The sequence below is a fragment of the Oncorhynchus kisutch genome, linkage group LG25 (assembly GCF_002021735.2).
Source record: "Oncorhynchus kisutch isolate 150728-3 linkage group LG25, Okis_V2, whole genome shotgun sequence".
NCBI lineage: Eukaryota > Metazoa > Chordata > Actinopteri > Salmoniformes > Salmonidae > Oncorhynchus > Oncorhynchus kisutch.
This window is the reverse complement of record NC_034198.2, coordinates 37850653-37874197: the sequence shown is the minus strand read 5'-3', so window position 1 is coordinate 37874197 and position 23545 is coordinate 37850653. Positions and strand designations below refer to the sequence as shown.

Sequence of the window (23545 nt, the reverse complement as noted above, 5' to 3'; positions counted from 1 at the left end):
GTCAAGGTGTTTGAATACTTTCAGAAGGCAAAGTACAAGCTCAAACACACATGCTGATATGATATCAGTGGCGATCCGTCACTCAGGGCAGGTGGGGCAGATTAGTGGCGATCCGTCACTCAGGGCAGGTGGGCCAGATTAGTGGCGATCTGTCACTCAGGGCAGGTGGGCCAGATCCCCACCTGTTTTGAGCTACACCTGTTTAGCTAAACAAATGTTTTTTTTAACATGTTTTGCATGTTATTTTAGGATTAAAACGAGTCACATATCAGATGGCAAACAATATATATATATATATAACAAAATCATTGAGTTAATAAAGCCTCATACAAACATGGTCTCTTTTTTTGCTTTCTTGAGTAAGGCAGCTCCAAAAGGCAGGTGTTGCAGTCTAGCTCAGTGTTTTCTGGGGTGGTGGGGCAGCAAGCGGAAAGTATGGAGCGTAGGGGTTGTTAATGTTCACTAGCTTCGCCGTGATTGACAAAATGTGGAAAAAGTCAAGGGGTCTGAATATACTTTCTGAAGGCAATGTATAGGTAGGGGTAAAGGTAAGGGTAATGTATAGGGAATGGTAAAGGTAAGGGTAAAGGTAAGGGTAATGTACAGGTAAGGGTAAAGGTAAGGGTAATGGTAAGGGTAATGTATAGGTAAGGGTAAAGGTAAGGGTAATGTACAGGTAAGGGTAAAGGTAAGGGTAATGTAGGGGTAAAGGTAAGGGTAATGTAGGGGTAAGGGTAAAGGTAAGGGTAATGTAGAGGTAACGGTAAGGGTAATGTATAGGTAAGGGTAAATGCAAGGGTAATGTTTGGGTAAGGGTAAAGGTAAGGGTAAATGTAAGGGTAATGTATAGGTAAGGGTAATGTATAGGTAAGGGTAATGTATAGGTAAGGGTAAAGGTAAGGGTAAAGTGTAGGTAGGGGTAAAGTGACTTGGCAACATGATAGATAATAGACAGTAGCAGTAGTGTATGTGGTGAGTGTGAAAGTGAGTGAGTGAGTGTGTGTGTGTGCGTGCGTGCGTGTGTGTGTGTGTCCGTGTGCGTGTGTATGTCCGTGTGCGTGTGCGTGTGTGTGTGTGTGTGTGTGTGTGTGTGTGTGTGTGTGTGTGTGTGTGTGTGTGTGTGTGTGTGTGTGTGTGTGTGCATTGTGGTTTCAGTGTAAAAATAGTTTAGATATCAAAACTGTGAAATAACACATATGGAATCATGTAGTAACCGAAAAAGTGCTAAACAAATCAAAATAGATGTTATATTTGAGATTCTTCAAAGTAAACACCTTTTGCCTTGATGACAGCTTTGCACACTCTTGATGTGGACACCGAGGAACTTGAAGCTTTCGAGAACCCGCTCCACTAAAAGGTGTGTCTTCATTTTCACAGCGACTGATTGCTTCCATTCACATAAAGGTCAATAAAGAGGATCTCTGGATCAGTGTACACTAGTTTGACAGGTTCCTAATGTGTGATTATTGGAATTCCAAAATGAATAGCAGTTTGTTCCCTCCCCCACTATTCTATATGGATCCTAATATCTACAATAGAACAGTGAAGAGCCAGGATGTTGCATTAAATATGAAAGTAGTTTGTTATCCATATACAGCAAGCAGGGATATTACAATGTCAATCCTGCTTTTAAAATCATATTCATTCATTACGAATAATTTATAGCAATAGAATATGGTAAGAAAGACCAGTGAAATGTCCTACATTTGGCATCCAGGAGAAAGGAAATCTAGACTTTGGGGTTCTTCGGGCGTGGCCACCTGACATATGCACTAACCTAGGTAGAAGATACCCTTCTCTCCAACAGAAGCTTCACAGGCAGCGGCGATCAGCTTCAGCACGCAATCACTGTTTCTGGAGAGGTAATATTGATGGTTTCTCGAAAGGTCAAGGTGTTTGAATACTTTCAGAAGGCAAAGTACAAGCTCAAACACACATGCTGATATGATATCAGTGGCGATCCGTCACTCAGGGCAGGTGGGGCAGATTAGTGGCGATCCGTCACTCAGGGCAGGTGGGGCAGATTAGTGGCGATCCGTCACTCAGGGCAGGTGGGCCAGATCCCCACCTGTTTTGAGCTACACCTGTTTAGCTAAACAAATGTTTTTTTTAACATGTTTTGCATGTTATTTTAGGATTAAAACGAGTCACATATCAGATGGCAAACAATATATATATATATATATAACAAAATCATTGAGTTAATAAAGCCTCATACAAACATGGTCTCTTTTTTTGCTTTCTTGAGTAAGGCAGCTCCAAAAGGCAGGTGTTTCAGTCTAGCTCAGTGTTTTCTGGGGTGGTGGGGCAGCAAGCGGAAAGTATGGAGCGTAGGGGTTGTTAATGTTCACTAGCTTCGCCGTGATTGACAAAATGTGGAAAAAGTCAAGGGGTCTGAATATACTTTCTGAAGGCAATGTATAGGTAGGGGTAAAGGTACGGGTAATGTATAGGGAATGGTAAAGGTAAGGGTAATGTAGGGGTAAAGGTAAGGGTAATGTATAGGTAAGGGCAAAGGTAAGGGTAATGTATAGGTAAGGGTAAAGGTAAGGGTAATGTAGGGGTAAAGGTAAGGGTAATGTATAGGTAAGGGTAAAGGTAAGGGTAATGTATAGGTAAGGGTAAAGGTAAGGGTAATGTACAGGTAATGGTAAAGGTAAGGGTAATGCAGGGGTAAAGGTAAGGGTAGTGTATAGGTAAGGGTAAATGTAAGGGTAATGTTTGGGTAAGGGTAAAGGTAAGGGTAATGTATATGTAAGGGTAAATGTAAGGGTAATGTATATGTAAGGGTAATGTATATGTAAGGGTAAAGGTAAGGGTAATGTATAGGTATGGGTAAAGGTAAGGGTAATATATAGGTAAGGGTAAAGGTAAGGGTAATATATAGGTAAGGGTAAAGGTAAGGGTAATGTATGGGTAAGGGTAAAGGTAAGGGTAATGTATAGGTAAGGGTAAAGGTAAGGGTAATGTATAGGTAGGGGTAAAGGTAAGGGTCAATTATAGGTAAGGGTAAAGGTAAGGCTAATGTATAGGTAAGGGTAAAGTATAGGTAAGGGTAATGTATAGATGGGGGTAAAGGTAAGGGTAATGTATAGATGGGGGTAAATGTAAGGGTAATGTATAGGTAAGGGTAAAGGTAAGGGTCAATTATAGGTAAGAGTAAAGGTAAGGCTAATGTATAGGTAAGGGTAAAGTATAGGTAAGGGTAATGTATAGGTACGGGTAAAGTATAGGTAAGGGTAATGTATAGGTGGGGGTAAAGGTAAGGGTAATGTATATGTAAGGGTAAAGTAAAGGTAAGGGTAAAGGTAAGGGTAATGTTGTCACGAACCCCGCTTCCTGAGTCTGTGTTTGCCTGTGTTTCTGTCCTGGAGTGTGTTTCCGGTGTCCTGGAACGCACCCTGTCTGGTTGCCGGGCAGATTAGCTTGTTGGGAGATCGATGTTCACCCGCACCTGTATCCCATCAGTAATCTGCACACCTGTCCTGATCATCACCTCTCCCCTTCAAAAGCTCTGACCTGACATCCATTCCCTGCCGGATCGTTAGCCATGAACAGTATGTTGTGCCATAGTATCAGCCTCAAGTTGGATAGAATTTGTTTTGTTGTTTTGTACGTCTTGCTTGCCTTCAACTTACCTCCGTTTGTTCTGTCTTCAGTTACTCACCCGGATCATTTACCCCATTCCCGCCTGGTCATCGGAGGATTCCGCTTCCCCATTGGCTCCACCTATTTACTCCCATCAACTCACCACCGCTGCCCGCTACGCCACCTGGATGTATCTACCCACTCACATTCACTTGTAAATAAATACTCACCTTCTTCCTACTCTCCTTGTCCTGGTCTGCTTCTGGGTTCGATTTTGAAGAAACGTGACAAATGTATAGGTAAGGGTAAAGTATAGGTAAGGGTAAATGTAAGGGTAATGTATAGGTAAATGTAAGGGTAATGTATAGGTAAAGGTAAGGGTAATGTATAGGTAAGGGTAAAGGTAAGGGTAATGTATAGGTAAGGGTAATGTATAGGTATGGGTAATGTATAGGTAAGGGTAATGTATAGGTAAGGGTAAAGGTAAGGGTAAAGTGTAGGTAGGGGTAAAGTGACTTGGCAACATGATAGATAATAGACAGTAGCAGTAGTGTATGTGGTGAGTGTGAAAGTGAGTGAGTGTGTGTGTGTGCGTGTGTGTGTGTGTGCGTGTGTATGTGCGTGTGCGTGTGTGTGTGCGTGTGCGTGTGCGTGTGTGTGTGTGTGTGTGTGTGTGTGTGTGTGTGTGCATTGTGGTTTCAGTGTAAAAATAGTTTAGATATCAAAACTGTGAAATAACACATATGGAATCATGTAGTAACCGAAAAAGTGCAAAACAAATCAAAATAGATGTTATATTTGAGATTCTTCAAAGTAAACACCTTTTGCCTTGATGACAGCTTTGCACACTCTTGATGTGGACACCGAGGAACTTGAAGCTTTCGAGAACCCGCTCCACTAAAAGGTGTGTCTTCATTTTCACAGCGACTGATTGCTTCCATTCACATAAAGGTCAATAAAGAGGATCTCTGGATCAGTGTACACTAGTTTGACAGGTTCCTAATGTGTGATTATTGGAATTCCAAAATGAATAGCAGTTTGTTCCCTCCCCCACTATTCTATATGGATCCTAATATCTACAATAGAACAGTGAAGAGCCAGGATGTTGCATTAAATATGAAAGTAGTTTGTTATCCATATACAGCAAGCAGGGATATTACAATGTCAATCCTGCTTTTAAAATCATATTCATTCATTACGAATAATTTATAGCAATAGAATATGGTAAGAAAGACCAGTGAAATGTCCTACATTTGGCATCCAGGAGAAAGGAAATCTAGACTTTGGGGTTCTTCGGGCGTGGCCACCTGACATATGCACTAACCTAGGTAGAAGATGCCCTTCTCTCCAACAGAAGCTTCACAGGCAGCGGCGATCAGCTTCAGCACGCAATCACTGTTTCTGGAGAGGTAATATTGATGGTTTCTCGAAACTCATGGCTTCTACGTTTGTGGCTAGATAGAGTACAGCACTTTAGCTAAGCTTTTTTGAACCTTAACCTAATTCTCCTAACCTGCTAAATAAATTATCTTAACCTGCTACTTTAATTCTCCTAACCTGCTATGTTAATGATCCTAACTTGCTACTTCCATTATCCTAACCTGCTACGTGTCACGTTCTGACCTTAGTTCTGTTGTTATGTCTTTGTTTTAGTATGGTCAGGGCGTGAGTTGGGTGGGTAGTCTATGTTCTTTTTTCTATGATTTGGTATTTCTGTGTTTGGCCTGGTATGGTTCTCAATCAGAGGCAGCTGTCAATCGTTGTCCCTGATTGAGAACCATACTTAGGCAGCCTGTTCTCACCCTTGAGTTGTGGGTGATTACTTTCTGTTTAGTGTGTTTTGCACCTGACGGAGCTGTTTCGGTTGTGCTTTTTGTTTCTTTGTTTGATAGTGTTCAGTTTAAATAAATAACATGAACAAGTATCACGCTGCGTTTTGGTCCTCACCTTCTTCCAACGGCGACCATTACACTACGTTAATTCTCCTAACCTGCTACGTTAATTCTCCTAACCTGCTGGGTTAGTTCTCCTAACCTGCTGGGTTAGTTCTCCTGGGTTAGTTCTCCTAACCTGCTGGGTTAATTCTCCTAACCTGCTGCGTTAGTTCTCCTAACCTGCTACGTTAATTCTCCTAACCTGCTGCGTTAATTATCCTAATCTGCTACGTTAATTCTCCATCTAGCCACAGCAGCCTTGTGGAGGGCGTTCTGTCCCTGGTTATCCTGAGTGTCCACACCGATGGAGATCTGTATGGAGTACAGCTACAGACAGAAGTGACTTTACATAGCAGGTTAGGAGAACTAACCCAGCAGGTTAGGAGAACTAACGCAGCAGGTTAGGAGAACTAACGCAGCAGGTTAGGAGAACTAACCCAGCAGGTTAGGAGAACTAACCCAGCAGGTTAGTAGAACTAATCCAGCAGGTTAGTAGAACTAATCCAGCAGGTTAGTAGAACTAATCCAGCAGGTTAGGAGAACTAACCCAGCAGGTTAGTAGAACTAACCCAGCAGGTTAGGAGAACTAATGCAGCAGGTTAGGAGAACTAACCCAGCAGGTTAGGAGAACTAACCCAGCAGGTTAGGAGAACTAATGCAGCAGGTTAGGAGAACTAACGCAGCAGGTTAGGAGAACTAACCCAGTAGGTTAGGAGAACTAACCCAGCAGGTTATGAGAACTAACCCAGGAGAACTAACCCAGCAGGTTAGGAGAACTAATGCAGCAGGTTAGGAGAACTAACCCAGCAGGTTAGGAGAACTAACCCAGCAGGTTAGGATAACTAACCCAGCAGGTTAGGAGAACTAACCCAGCAGGTTAGGAGAACTAACGCAGCAGGCTAGGAGAACTAACGCAGCAGGCTAGGAGAACTAACCCAGCAGGTTAGGAGAACTAACCCAGCAGGTTAGGAGAACTAACCCAGCAGGTTAGGAGAAGTAACCCAGCAGGTTAGGAGAACTAACCCAGCAGGTTAGGAGAACTAACCCAGCAGGATAGGAGAACTAATCCAGCAGGTTAGGAGAACTAATACAGCAGGTTAGGAGAACTAACCCAGCAGGTTAGGAGAACTAACGCAGCAGGTTAGGAGAACTAACCCAGCAGGTTAGGAGAACTAACCCAGTAGGTTAGGAGAACTAACCCAGCAGGTTATGAGAACTAACCCAGGAGAACTAACCCAGCAGGTTAGGAGAACTAATGCAGCAGGTTAGGAGAACTAACCCAGCAGGTTAGGAGAACTAACCCAGCAGGTTAGGAGAACTAACCCAGCAGGTTAGGAGAACTAACGCAGCAGGTTAGGAGAAGTAACCCAGCAGGTTAGGAGAACTAACCCAGCAGGTTAGGAGAACTAACGCAGCAGGTTAGGAGAAGTAACCCAGCAGGTTAGGAGAACTAACCCAGCAGATTAGGAGAACTAACCCAGCAGGTTAGGAGAACTAACCCAGCAGGTTAGGAGAACTAACGCAGCAGGTTAGGAGAACTAACCCAGCAGGTTAGGAGAACTAACCCAGCAGGCTAAGAGAACTAACCCAGCAGGTTAGGAGAACTAACCCAGCAGGTTAGGAGAACTAACCCAGCAGGTTAGGAGAACTAACCCAGCAGGTTAGGAGAAGTAACCCAGCAGGTTAGGAGAAGTAACCCAGCAGGTTAGGAGAACTAACCCAGCAGGTTAGGATAACTAACGCAGCAGGCTAGGAGAACTAACGCAGCAGGCTAGGAGAACTAACCCAGCAGGTTAGGAGAACTAACCCAGCAGGTTAGGAGAACTAACCCAGCAGGTTAGGAGAAGTAACCCAGCAGGTTAGGAGAACTAACCCAGCAGGTTAGGAGAACTAATCCAGCAGGTTAGGAGAACTAATACAGCAGGTTAGGAGAACTAACCCAGCAGGTTAGGAGAACTAACCCAGCAGGTTAGGAGAACTAACGCAGCAGGTTAGGAGAACTAACGCAGCAGGTTAGGAGAACTAACCCAGCAGGTTAGGAGAACTAACCCAGCAGGTTAGGAGAACTAACGCAGCAGGCTAGGAGAACTAACGCAGCAGGCTAGGAGAACTAACGCAGCAGGCTAGGAGAACTAACCCAGCAGGTTAGGAGAACTAACGCAGCAGGTTAGGAGAACTAACCCAGCAGGTTAGGAGAACTAACGCAGCAGGTTAGGAGAACTAACCCAGCAGGTTAGGAGAACTAACGCAGCAGGTTAGGAGAACTAACCCAGCAGGTTAGGAGAACTAACGGAACAGGTTAGGAGAACTAACGGAACAGGTTAAGAAAACTGAGAAAGGTGGAAGGAGGGTGAGTCTGTTTGGGCTAGCTACTATGTCAACTTCTTCTCATGCATTCTCATGCCAAACATGGAATGTCTGGCTTCACGATGACAGCAATCGAGTTGGGGTGAAAAGATCTGGGACCAGGTTGGAGGCAGGGGTGGTAGGAAGAAGACAGAGAGAGGGTGCATCTCAATAGACTGAGACACTAAGACATTGGAGAGGACGGGCTTGTGGTAATGACTGGAGGGGAGTTAGTGGAATGGTATCAAACCCTGTAAATCAAACATATGGTGTCCAGGTGTTTGATGCCATTCCTTTTGCTCCGTTCCGGTCATTATTATGAGCCGTTCTCCACTCAGCAACCTCCTGTGCCCTCAATAGATTCACTTTTACAGCTGACGTTACTTCCACACACCAGAGGAGAAATATTTATTTAATTAGTAGCTTTTTTGTTACTTCTTCTTCTTCTTTGGTATTATGGCGTTCTCACATTTTGCTTGTGCATGCCGCCACCTACTGTGCGGTAGTGTGTGGTCGATCACGTTACATTTTGGGATACACAAATAAAAAAGGAAATTGGAAAATAAAAAAAACCTCCACCAACTAATATCAATATACCACTATTACATACCACCAACTAACATCTATATACCACTATTACATACCACCATCTCTATACCACTATTACATACCACCAACTAACATCTATATACCACTATTACATACCACCATCTCTATACCACTAGTACATACCACCATCTCTATACCACTATTACATACCACCATCTCTATACCACTATTACATACCACCATCTCTATACCACTAGTACATACCACCATCTCTATACCACTACTACATACCACCAACTAACATCTATATACCACTATTACATACCACCATCTCTATACCACTATTACATACCACCAACTAACATCTATATACCACTATTACATACCACCATCTCTATACCACTATTACATACCACCATCTATATACCACTATTACATACCACCATCTATATACCACTATTACATACCACCATCTCTATACCACTATTACATACCACCATCTCTATTCCACTATTACATACCACCATCTATATACCACTATTACATACCACCATCTATATACCACTATTACATACCACCATCTATATAAACCACTAATACATACCACCATCTCTATACCACTATTACATACCACCAACTAACATATATATACCATTATTACATACCACCATCTATATACCACTATTACATACCACCAACTAATATCTATATACCACTATTACATACCACCAACTAACATCTATATACCACTATTACATACCACCATCTATATACCACTATTACATACCACCAACTAACATCTATATACCACTATTACATACCACCATCTATATACCACTATTACATACCACCATCTCTATACCACTATTACATACCACCAACTAACATCTATATACCATTATTACATACTACCAACTAACATCTATATACCACTATTACATACCATTAACTAATATCTATATACCACTATTACATACCACCAACTAACATCGATATACCACTATTACATACCACCAACTAATATCTATATACCACTATTACATACCACCAACTAACATCTATATACCACTATTACATACCACCAACTAACATCTATATACCACTATTACATACCACCAACTAACATCTATATACCACTATTACATACCACCATCTATATACCACTATTACAAACCACTAACTAACATCTATATACCATTATTACATACTACCAACTAACATCTATATACCACTATTACATACCACCAACTAATATCTATATACCACTATTACATACCACTAACTAACATCTATATACCACTATTACATACCACCATCTATATACCACTATTACATACCACCAACTAATATCTATATACCACTATTACATACCACCAACTAACATCTATATACCACTATTACATACCATATCTATTGTTGAATGTGCAGTATAGAGTAAAATACCTGTTACTTTTTATTCTCGTTTTTTATTCTTAAACCTGTGTGTTTGCTTATGTTCTTCGCTAAATATGCATTTTGAATGTATAATTCCACTTACGTATATGTTTGTACAATTTGAAAAAAAATATACAAATTAAAGAAGCCCCAGTTCCCGATTAGGAATTCCGAGTTGCTTGACAGATAAACGATTATTCACTTGGAGCTCTTTTTATTTTTTGTCTTGAACGCCCCGAAGTCGGAAGTTATAAATTTCCGAGATCCCAGTTGTTTTGAACGTGGAAATAATCTTCATTGACTCTTGATTTGTCAGTGTCATACACTTTGACCTAGTGCGTAACCCGGAAGTGTAGTCCCGTCTGCAGTTTACACAATGATGAGACTGGTAAGTCGTCAGTTGTCTTTTTTTTTCATCATATCATTTAATGATTTGATCAAGTTTGGCTATTTGGTATGGTAAACATGTTACTAAAAAATCACATCGTAATATTGCATCGTCCTGGGACGTATGGAGAAAATATAACGTTACCTCTCATCCAGAGAAGATAGCTTGCATGCTAACATAATCGTTTAGCTAGAATTTGTTTACATGTTTGGTCTATTTAACAAACTGGTTATTTTATGACAATAGCCACCTAACAAATCACGAACACTAACAAATCAGTATCTAGCTAGTGAGGTTAGTGAAGTTGATAGCTAAGTGCCTATCACACACTGGACATGCAACAATCCAGGTATTGGCTGTCTAGCTAGCTAACGGTAGCTTTTTTTTAACGGGGATCACTGTTTTAGTATGCAATGGATGAAGTATGCAGATTATAGCATTTTCACATCACATGTTTGGAGTGATGAATGTCTTCTTTCATATGTCTCTAGGATGACAACGATGATGACGTCTCCCTGTTTGATGCCGAGGAGGATACAGGCAGAGGAAAGTCAAAGAAGACTAAAATCAAGTAAGTTGGTTCAGCCACAAGACGGTATAATGCAATGGCTCTCAGCCCTGAATAGAAGCGACAGATCAATTCAACCTACTGCATTGGCTGAGAAACGCACGAGACGTTCATGCTCTTACCATGTTTTCTAGGCATCCAGTGGCCTCCTTCTTCCACCTATTCTTCAGAATGAGTGCCATCCTGGTGTACCTGCTCTGTGAGCTCCTCAGCAGTAGCTTCATCGCCTGCATGGTCACCATCATCCTTTTCCTGTCAGCTGACTTCTGGACCGTTAAGGTAGACCCTGAACAGTTAATAATAATAATAATAGATCAGTAACAGCAATAGAACAGCAATATAAAATCAATAGAATATTGATTGAACATCAATTGAACATCAATAGAATATTGATTGAACATCAATTGAACATCAATAGAATATTGATTGAACATCAATTGAACATCAATAGAATATTGATTGAACATCAATTGAACATCAATAGAATATTGATTGAACATCAATAGAATATTGATTGAACATCAATAGAATATTGATTGAACATCAATAGAATATTGATTGAACATCAATAGAATATTGATAGAATATTGATTGAACATCAATAGAATATCAATAGAATATTGATTGAACAGCCATATACTTTCAATAGAATATTGAATGAACATCAATAGAATATGAATAGAATATTGATTGAACATCAATAGAATATCGATAGAATATTGATTGAACATCAATAGAATATCAATAGAATATTGATTGAACAGCCATATACTTTCAATAGAATATTGAATGAACATCAATAGAATATGAATAGAATATTGATTGAACATCAATAGAATATCGATAGAATATTGATTGAACATCAATAGAATATCAATAGAATATTGATTGAACAGCCATATACTTTCAATAGAATATTGAATGAACATCAATAGAATATGAATAGAATATTGATTGAACATCAATAGAATATCGATAGAATATTGATTGAACATCAATAGAATATGAATAGAATATTGATTGAACATCAATAGAATATGAATAGAATATTGATTGAACATCAATAGAATATGAATAGAACAAGTGTAAATATTTTCAAACCTCTTTTTTTCTTTTGCTTTAAGTAAGTAGCCTAATTATGTATTAACAGCAAATACTATATTTCAGAATATCACAGGCCGGTTGATGGTAGGCCTGAGGTGGTGGAACCAGGTGGATGACGATGGAAAAAGCCACTGGGTTTTTGAGTCCAGAAAGGTAGATCACACACACACATCCCACTTACTGACAGTAACTAACTACCCAACAAACTACTACCCTCTACTGAAATACCTTTAGGGTCAAACCTAGTTCCATAGAACCTTTATCGACTCTGGATTTTTATGTCATAGGGTGAAATCCTTTTGAATTCAATCACTTTTTTGTTGTTGTTGACAGCATTCCTTTTGATTTAAACAACACTTTCCGTACATGTTTGGTCCATGTTAGAAGCGGTTAGAATGAGTGACTTATTGGACCTGAATACCAAAACATTCAGGAGATAACAGGTGCTCAGTTGACCCATTTATGTTGACCCCAACATACCATGACACATCCATGTCTTCATCACTGGAAAAGATAAACAGTTTAGATTGATAATCATGTAAAAGCTGACAAACATTTTTTATCAAACTATATTTTATTATTTCTTGAAAAAAATGTTTTTTAATAAAAACATATATTTTTTTAAAACCTTTAACATCAATGATTTAAAAATGTGTGATTTTTTTTTTCTTCACATTCACATATGTTGTAATTTCGACTCTATTTCACAGCATCTGAGGTTTTTGTGGGGTGGCTGCCGTCTGTTGAGAAACAACATGCTCTTGAGTACAGGGTGGGTGTCATTTCAATCATAGATATAGAATTTGTAGAATGGACCTATCCCTCCAGACGACTGCAATTTAGCTGGTACACCATTGAAATTGAATAGAAATGTTAACTTCTAATTACTACCACAAAGATCACTGCCAGTCCATCCACTGTCGAATGTGAACTTAAATTGTCATGTCTATTCTATTTTCTGTAGTTCTATGATTTCAATAGGTTTCCTATGGAGTATTGAGAGTATAATATAAAATAAGATATTCCCACTGAAGTCAACATTCTCTGATGTGTGGACCGTCAACATTCTCTGATGTGTGGACCTCCAACTATCTTTGTGGTACCATTTGAAAGTTGACATTTTCAATTTATTCCCATTTTTGTACATTTACCAACCAAAACATGACACCACACTGCATTCCATAGCATGTTGTGTCTCAACCGATGGCGGGCACAACACAAAAACTTTAGATTAGGGATGGGGAACTTTCATCGGGGTGGGGGCCTCATTAGTCTGCAGAGGCATACCCATACCCACACATGTTCTTGAATCTCCCCCTTGACAGTGGAGAGAGAACGGGGAAAAAAATAATTTATTTCCTGCAATTCTACACATTTTGACATGGGGCGTAGAGATAATACTGCAGTTTTAAAACAAGTGTGCTGAAATTCTACACATTTTGACATGAGGCATAGAGATAATGCTGCAGTTTTAAAACAAGTCTGCTGAACTTCTACACATTTTGTCATGGGGTGTAGAGAAAATGCTGCAGTTTTAAAACAAGTCTACTGAACTTCTACACATTTTGTCATGGGGTGTAGAGAAAATGCTGCAGTTTTAAAACAAGTCTACTGAACTTCTACACATTTTGCCATAGGGTGGATAGAATACTTTATAACTAATTATATAATATTTTATAACTAATTTCATGCCATTTTAAATGTAGTGTGGGAAGAAATGTTTGCAATTTTTTAAATATATCTGAGTGAGTGTGACTAACAAAATCAATGGGGGCCCTTCTGGTTGGCAATTCGACCATAATTACTACACGTTTAGACAGCTGGCTAGATTAATTTACCAATCTCAAACATGTCAGCTGACGAGGTCTAATTGAGTGACTGTCAGTGACTGACATAGCAAGAGGGAAACTGCTGATGAACAACCAAACATCTAAATTGCATCTTGTGCATTCTACTATTCTTACTCTCAACAGTAAGTCGAGACCCTGATTGAGTAAAAAAAAAAAAAACTGTTTATGGTACAAATATATTCGAATATTAAAAAGTTATAAACTTATTTAAAAAATATAAAACAAATCCATAAATTATTAAATAGTTTGACAACCCTGTTTGTCAGCTTTTACATGATTTATAAATCTAAACTGTTTATCTTTTCCGGTGATGAAGACATGGATGTGTCATGGTATGTTGGGGTATGTAACATGGATCAACTGAGCACCTGTTATCTCCTGAATGTTTTGGTATTCAGGTCAAAACTGTCTCTTTCTGAGTACTTCTATAATGGGCAAATATGTACTGAAGGTTTTGTTCAAATCAAAAGGGGTGCTTTTCAAAAGTGATTGATTTCAAATTGATTTACTCCATAACAAACGCCTATTAGTTATATATTAGTTATATCTGACTCCACCTACATTCTTTTAGATACACTTTTTATTTTAGTCTATTTGGTAAATATTTTCTTAACTCTTCTTAACTCTTAACTCTGTTGGTTAAGGGCTTGTAAGTAAAGCATTTCACGGTAAAGTCTACACTTGTTGTATTCAGCGCATGTGACAAAGTTTGATTTGATTCAATGCATTTATAACCCTCAATTATAGAATTGACCCAAAAGTTTATATTGCCAAATTATAACTTGGTCAATAAGCTAGAAGGTTATTCTCACATCTGTGAAATCTTCCTCAGGGGAATTCAAAGCAGCCGGTGTCAGACTCCGAGTCGAGGATCTTCTGGCTGGGTCTAGTCGTGTGTCCTATCATCTGGGTCTTCTTCGTCTTCAGCACCCTCTTCTCCTTCAAGATTAAGTGGCTGGTTAGTTTTAATATAAATACTGTATATACCACTTAGCAGACACTTCTACCCAAAGTGGCTTACAGTACATTGAGTGCATGATTTATTTTTTGCCTACGGGAATTGTACCCCAACGAGCTTGGTATCGCCAGCGCCATACTCTCTCACAATGAGGTTGATCCGTGTGAAAAGTGGTGTGTCCCTGTTGTCAACGTCAACGTCTCCCTCTCCTCCACCCAGGCTGTGGTGATCATGGGCGTGGTGCTACAGGGGGCTAACCTGTATGGCTATGTTCGCTGTAAAGTGGGCAGTCGGACGAACTTGAAGAACATGGCTACTAACTATTTCGGAAGGCAGTTTCTTAAACAGGTAACTTTTCTAATGCCTAGTCTCAGAATTTCATTTCAGAAGGGTGCCCTTGAAAGCGCCCTGACACACTTCGGGAGAAGGGTGGAGAATCGGGATGCAACGTGGAAAGTCCTTCCAGAAAATGGACAAGAATGGTTTGCAATTTATTGGATCAGGATGTTATACCTAATGTTGTTTTTTTTGTTTTGTGTGTTTTTTCTCTGACAGACAATGACTAACCAAGAGGAATCATAAAGAAGAACGTCGACTCTTAAGATCTGAACATATGTTTGCATTATTCTGAATGCCGTTGTATATCTGGAGTTTTACTAGCAACTAATACTGAATAGAAATCTTTTGGGACATTGCTTACCTTTGACGAGTTTTCCCATTGTGATACCATTTCAGGAGAGAAGTAGCATCATTTGTAGATAAGGTTTTTCCACTGTAGCTCTACTGACTCAAAGCAAATCCCTTCTCTGCTTTGACGTTTTGCATATTATCCCGAGACTTTATACAATAACAATGAAATGTTGTTTCTGACTTGTATTATACAAACATGTTGCAGGGTATAATATTGATGGTTGTAAATATAGAACATCAAGGTCATGTGTTCATGTTTTTGTGCAAATACATTTATAACATTTCAAAATGACGTGTGTTTTTGAGTTATTTTGGATGTACAGCATGAGGTGCATTCTACACTACTCGTCTTTTTGGAATCTGACATCTTTAATTTTACTTAGATGTTTGGTGTCAAAGAGTAAGGCCCCCCCGAGTGGTGCAGCGGTCTAAGGCATTGCATCTCAGTGTATCACAACTGGCTGTAATTGGGTAGTCCTATAGGGCGGTGCAGAATTGGCCCAGAGTCGTCTGGGTTAGGGGAGGTTTTGGCCGTCGTTATAAAATTAAAATGTGTTCTTAATAATAAATAAAGTACACACAGGAACATCAACCCCCTCTGATTTGTAGTTTTACTTACAGGAACATCAACCCCCTCTGATTTGTAGTTTTACTTACAGGAACATCAACCCCCTCTGATTTGTAGTTTTACTTACAGGAACATCAACCCCCTCTGATTTGTAGTTTTACACACAGGAACATCAACCCCCTCTGATTTGTAGTTTTACTTACAGGAACATCAACCCCCTCTGATTTGTAGTTTTACACACAGGAACATCAACCCCCTCTGATTTGTAGTTTTACACACAGGAACATCAACCCCCTCTGATTTGTAGTTTTACTTACAGGAACATCAACCCCCTCTGATTTGTAGTTTTACTTACAGGAACATCAACCCCCTCTGATTTGTAGTTTTACTTACAGGAACATCAACCCCCTCTGATTTGTAGTTTTACTTACAGGAACATCAACCCCCTCTGATTTGTAGTTTTACTTACAGGAACATCAACCCCCTCTGATTTGTAGTTTTACTTACAGGAACATCAACCCCCTCTGATTTGTAGTTTTACTTACAGGAACATCAACCCCCTCTGATTTGTAGTTTTACTTACAGGAACATCAACCCCCTCTGATTTGTAGTTTTACTTACAGGAACATCAACCCCCTCTGATTTGTAGTTTTACTTACAGGAACATCAACCCCCTCTGATTTGTAGTTTTACTTACAGGAACATCAACCCCCTCTGATTGGTAGTTTTACTTACAGGAACATCAACCCCCTCTGATTTGTAGTTTTACTTACAGGAACATCAACCCCCTCTGATTTGTAGTTTTACTTACAGGAACATCAACCCCCTCTGATTTGTAGTTTTACTTACAGGAACATCAACCCCCTCTGATTTGTAGTTTTACTTACAGGAACATCAACCCCCTCTGATTGGTAGTTTTACTTACAGGAACATCAACCCCCTCTGATTTGTAGTTTTACTTACAGGAACATCAACCCCCTCTGATTTGTAGTTTTACTTACAGGAACATCAACCCCCTCTGATTTGTAGTTTTACTTACAGGAACATCAACCCCCTCTGATTTGTAGTTTTACTTACAGGAACATCAACCCCCTCTGATTTGTAGTTTTACTTATGGGAACTATATGGGGAGGTATTAGATAAACGTATGTGGTGTAGTTAAATCACTACTTTGTAAGTAACTCATGAGCCTGCTTAACATCAGTCATGCATGTTGGTCATAAATTATGTCCATTGCTCCACAAATGTTAGCGACACCTTGTGGTACATTTTTTGCAAGTTTTCTGCCACAACAAAGACGGCCGCTGTCCATGACCGATGTGAAGAAGACGTATAGGGAAGCGATCTCTTGTTGATTGTCCCGCCCCAGCCAATGATCATTCTAGGTGTCATTGTTATTTTTTTAATCGTTTTTTGCTAAATACATTTTCCATATTAGTAGCCTTAATTCTGTATCCACGTTTCACACGAACACTCAGGATGATCCCGACCGAGGATGCGTCTGCGAGGGAGATCTAGGACAAACCAAAGCAGGTTGGGTGCAGGTAATCAGAAGGGTCATTTCGCTAGCTTGACTTTGGTAATGAACTACTTTGACAGTTGAATTTGTCTTGTTTTCTACCATTTGTATGCATGTTATGAGTTTTTTTATCTATTTTATTTATTTATTATTTATTTTTGATTTATCCAAATGATGAGTGCACAGTAAATGTTTCCTTACAAAAAAAAGATCGCTGTTTTGAAACCGCAGTAAAAGTACAGTAACTCAAATCTGACCATAATTCCACCCTCCTGATTCCTGCTTACAAGCAAAAATTTATGCAGGAAGCACCAGTGACTAGATCAATAAAAAGGTGGTCAGATGAAGCAGATGCTAAACTACAGGACTGTTTAGTATCACAGACTGGAATATGTTCTGGGACTCCTCCAATGGCATTGAGGAGTACACCACATCAGTCATTGGCTTCATCAATAAGTGCAACGATGACGTCGTCCCCACAGTGACCGTACCTAAATACACACAACCAGAAACCACGGATTACAGGCAGCATCCGCACTGAGCTACAGGCTAAAGCTGCCGCTTTCAAGGTGCGGGACTCTAACCCGGGAAGCTTATAATAAATCCCGCTATGCCCTCCGACGAACCATCAAACAGGCAAAGCGTCAATACAGGACTAAGATCGAGTCCTACTACACCGGCTTTGATGCTCGTCGGATATGGCAGGACCTTCAAACCATTACAGTCTACAAAGGGAAGCACAGCCGAGAGCTGCCCAGTGAAACGAGCCTACCGGATGAGCTAAATTACTTCTATGCTCGTTTCGTATCAAATAACACTAAAACATGCATGAGAGCACCAGCTGTACTGGAAGACTGTGTGATCACGCTCTCCGCAGCCGATGTGAGTAAGACCTTTAGACATGTTAACATTCACAAGGCCGCAGGGCCAGACGGATTACCAGGGCGTGTGCTGAGAGCATGCGCTGACCAACTAGCAAGTGTCTTCACTGACATCTTCAACCTCTCCCTGTCTGTGTCTAATACCGACATGTTTTAAGCAGAACACCATAGTGCCTGTGCCCACGAACACTAAGGTATCCTGCCTAAATGACTACCGACCCGTAGCACTCACGTCTGTAGCCAGGAAGTGCTTTGAAAGGCTGGTCATGGCTCATATTAACACCATTATCCCAGAAACGCTAGACCCACTCCATTACCACCCCAACAGATCCAGAGGTGATGCAATCTCTATTGCACTCCACACTGTCCTTTCCCACCTGGACCAAAGGAACACCTATGTGAGAATGCTATTCATTGACTACAGCTTAGCTTTCAACACAATTGTGCCCTCAAAGCTCATCAATAAGCTAAGGACCCTGGGACTAAACACTTCCATGGATCCTGGACTTCCTGACGGGCTGCCCCCAGGTGGTAAGGGTAGGTAACAACACATCCGCTACGCTGATCCTCAACACAGTGGCCCCTCAGGGGTGTGTGCTCAGCCCCATCCTGTACTCCCTGTTCACTCATGACTGCATGGCCAGGCACGACTCCAACACCATCATTAATTTGCTAATGACACAACAGTGGTAGGCCTGATCACCGACAACAACGAGACAGCCTATAGGGATGAGATCAGAGACCTCTCCTTCAATGTGATCAAGTCAAAGGAGATGACCGTGGACTACAGGAAAAGGAGGACTGAGCATGCCCCCATTCTCATCAATGGGGATGTAGTGGAGCAGGTTGAGAGCTTCAAGTTCCTTGGTGTCCACATCACCAACAAACTAACATTGTCCAAGCACACCAAGACAGTTGTGAAGAGGGCACGACAAAACCTATTCCCCCTTAGGAGTCTGAAAAGATTTGACATGTGTCCTCAGATCCTCAAAAGGTTTTACAGCTGCACCATCGAGAGCATCCTGACGGGTTGCATCACTGCCTGGTATGGCAACTGCTCGCCTCCGACCGCAAGGCACTACAGAGGGTAGTGTGTACGGCCCAGTACATCACCGGGGCCAAGCTTCCTGCCCTCCAGGACCTCTATACCAGGCGGTATAGAGGTCAAAAAATTGTCAAAGATTCCAGCCACCCTAGTCATAGACTTTTCTCTCTGCTACCGCACGGCAAGCCGTACTGGAGCATCAAGTCTAGGTCCAAGAGGCCTCTAAACATCTTCTACTCCCAAGCCATAAGACTGCTGAACAGCTAATTAAATGGCTACCCAGACTATTTGCATTGCCCCCCCCTCAACTAACCGGTGCCTCCCCCCGCACATTGACTCTGTACCGGTACCCCCTGTATATAGCCTCCACATTCAAATCAAATCAAATCAAATTTATTTATATAGCCCTTCGTACATCAGCTGATATCTCAAAGTGCTGTACAGAAACCCAGCCTAAAACCCCAAACAGCAAGCAATGCAGGTGTAGAAGCACGGTGGCTAGGAAAAACTCCCTAGAACTCCCTACATTGACTCTGTACCGGTACCCCCTGTATATAGCCTCCACATTGACTCTGTACCAGTATCCCTTGTATATACCCTCCACATTGACTCTGTACCGGTAGCCCCTGTATATAGCCTCCACATTGACTCTGTACCGATACCCCCTGTATATAGCCTCCACATTGACTCTGTACCAGTACCCCCTGTATATAGCCTCCACATTGACTCTGTACCGTCACCCCGTATATAGCCTCCACATTGACTCTGTACCGGTACCCCCTGTATATAGCCTCCACATTGACTCTGTACCGTCACCCCGTATATAGCCTCCACATTGACTCTGTACCGGTACCCCCTGTATATAGCCTCCACATTGACTCTGTACCGTCACCCCGTATATACCCTCCACATTGACTCTGTACCGGTACCCCCTGTATATAGCCTCCACATTGACTCTGTACCGTCACCCCGTATATACCCTCCACATTGACTCTGTACCGGTACCCCCTGTATATAGCCTCCACATTGACTCTGTACCATAACACCCTGTATATAGCCTCCACATTGACTCTGTACCAGTACCCTCTGTATATAGCCTCCACATTGACTCTGTACCGTCACCCCGTATATACCCTCCACATTGACTCTGTACCGGTACCCCCTGTATATAGCCTCCACATTGACTCTGTACCGTCACCCCGTATATACCCTCCACATTGACTCTGTACCGGTACCCCCTGTATATAGCCTCCACATTGACTCTGTACCGTCACCCCGTATATACCCTCCACATTGGCTCTGTACCGGTACCCCCTGTATATAGCCTCCACATTGACTCTGTACCGGTACCCCCTGTATATAGCCTCCACATTGACTCTGTACCGGTACCCCCTGTATATAGCCTCCACATTGACTCTGTACCGTCACCCCGTATATAGCCTCCACATTGACTCTGTACCGTCACCCCGTATATAGCCTCCACATTGACTCTGTACCGTCACCCCGTATATAGCCTCCACATTGACTCTGTACCGTCACCCCGTATATAGCCTCCACATTGACTCTGTACCGTCACCCCGTATATAGCCTCCACATTGACTCTGTACCAGTACCCTCTGTATATAGCCTCCACATTGACTCTGTACCGTCACCCCGTATATACCCTCCACATTGACTCTGTACTGGTACCCCCTGTATATAGCCTCCACATTGACTCTGTACCGTCACCCCGTATATAGCCTCCACATTGACTCTGTACCGGTACCCCCTGTATATAGCCTCCACATTGACTCTGTACCGTCACCCCGTATATACCCTCCACATTGACTCTGTACCGGTACCCCCTGTATATAGCCTCCACATTGACTCTGTACCGGTACCCCCTGTATATAGCCTCCACATTGACTCTGTACCGTCACCCCGTATATAGCCTCCACATTGACTCTGTACCGTCACCCCATATATAGCCTCCACATTGACTCTGTACCGTCACCCCGTATATAGCCTCCACATTGACTCTGTACCGTCACCCCGTATATAGCCTCCACATTGACTCTGTACCGTCACCCCGTATATAGCCTCTCTGTTGTTTTACTGCTAGTCTTTAATTATTTCTTATTCTTTTCTCATACTTTTTTTAAAGGTATTTTCTTAAAACTGCATTGTTGGTTGAGGGCTTGTAAAGTAAGCATTTCACTGCAAGGTCTACACCTGTTGTATTCAGCATTTCACTGCAAGGTCTACACCTGTTGTATTCAGCATTTCACTGCAAGGTCTACACCTGTTGTATTCGGCATTTCACTGCAAGGTCAACACCTGTTGTATTCAGTATTTCACTGCAAGGTCAACACCTGTTGTATTCGGCACATGTGTCAAATACGATTTGATTTGATCCACATTTGCTATGTTACGTCTAACCCTGAGTCCAGGTTGCACCTGTAGTCAGCTGTGGCTCGTACCAAGCTAAGGTGAGTCAACGGTAAAAACACAGAAGAGAAAGAAGCCAAAAATTATACTACAAATTAGACTCCTCTTTTGTGCAGGCTAGGCTAGTCCAGATCAGATGGAATCTCTGCACTGGTATTCGACGACCTTCTATGCTCTGGACCTGAACCAGTATCTGGGCAAAAGAGACGATGAATATGACAGATTGTCTCTGCCCATAAAGTGTCCATTCATTTCCCCATTAGACAGCTAAATATTAGACAGACCTTTATATACTTCCTCAGAGCAAAACTACCTCTTTACTTCCTTCATACTGGACACAGAGACATAAACATGGTATCCATGAGTTCATCTGACTTATTGCCAAAAATCACAAAGTGTCCCTTTAATGTATTGTTTTCTGGTCAAAAACAATGCAGGTTTTTGTTTTTGTTTTTGGAGGTACGTACCGGCCTTAACAGGAAATGACTGTCCGGCGAATGTCCTGGAGGATGCAGTACACTCCTGGCACATAGCAGTTTTTGTTTTCATACAAATGAAATGTTTTAGCTACTATCTATTAAGAACTTGATTAATATTACCACTATATTGCAAACGCAATTTTCTACTAGCCCACAACGCCAATCTATTTCACTTCAACAAACACATGGGAACAACAAACCAAGTCCCCTGCGGTGGCTGATTACATATGACTGTCATCTATACTGTGTTATCGGATGAGTGCAGATACAAGAAACGATAGGATGTGGACTGTTGAAATACACCCAAGGCAGTCTGATTTAACTTCGTCTTCTTCGTTGGGGTTTTCACGGCGGACTACATCCCAATTAAAAAAAAATGTATTAGTAATTTTTTTGTCTGATTACCCTGTTCCACTTGTGCCAGGTCCTCTGTGTTCCCTCTGAAGCGTTCCAGTGAAAGAACGGCCCTGGACCGGAGGCTCTGATAGGCTTAACGAGGGCAGTGCCACTGAACTCCAGCACATTGCCTATCGAATCCTTGTTCAAAATCAGGCTATGCAATACTAACTTTCCCCATCTCTCACTTTGTTCCTATGATGCGGTAGCTGGCTGCCGTCTAGTGTTGGTTCTGAGTGGGATGGAACAGAAGCTTTTCAGATTACCCTACGCGTGTTGTCAAATCACCAGATGAGGTAACTACAGATTGTAATGTGATTTAACACATTTTTCCTCTTATCCATTATACTGGGAGATACAGGTTTTGCCTATACAAAACGTCGGCAGAGAACTAACCTTAGATTGGCGATACTATCTTTGTTCTCGATTCGTGGGAAATGAGAAACGATAGAATGTGGACTGTTGAGATACACCCAAGGCAGTCTGATTAGCCTTCTTCTTCGCCTTCTTCTTCTTCGTTGTTTTTTTACGGCGGACTACATCCCTACATCCCCATACCACTGAACTCCAACACATTGCCTGTCAAATCATTGTTAAAAATCAGCCTATGCAATACTTTCCCCGTTTCTCACTTTAACTTTGTTCTTATGATACAGCAATGTTTTGTATAGGCAAACCTGTACCTCCCAGTATAATGGATAGGGGAAACAACGTGTTAAATCACATTATAATCTTTAACCTCTCAGGGGGAGGTGCTTCTGAAGTCAGGGGGAGGTGCTTCTGAAGTCAGGGGGAGGTGCTTCTGAAGTTGGAGGGGGGAG

General features: G+C 41.4%; 1 protein-coding gene across 1 annotated transcript; it reads left to right on the top strand.

Moving 5' to 3' along the window:
- The first annotated feature begins 10128 nt into the window (after positions 1-10128).
- tvp23b (trans-golgi network vesicle protein 23 homolog B (S. cerevisiae)) lies at positions 10129-15701 on the top strand. The gene is made up of 7 exons (XM_020461019.2): positions 10129-10239; positions 10731-10810; positions 10942-11086; positions 11975-12064; positions 14594-14719; positions 14939-15067; positions 15275-15701. Exons 1-7 carry the CDS (start codon positions 10228-10230, stop codon positions 15299-15301), a joined length of 609 nt encoding a protein of 202 aa, XP_020316608.1. The 5' UTR covers positions 10129-10227; the 3' UTR covers positions 15302-15701.
- The last annotated feature ends 7844 nt before the right edge of the window (positions 15702-23545 follow it).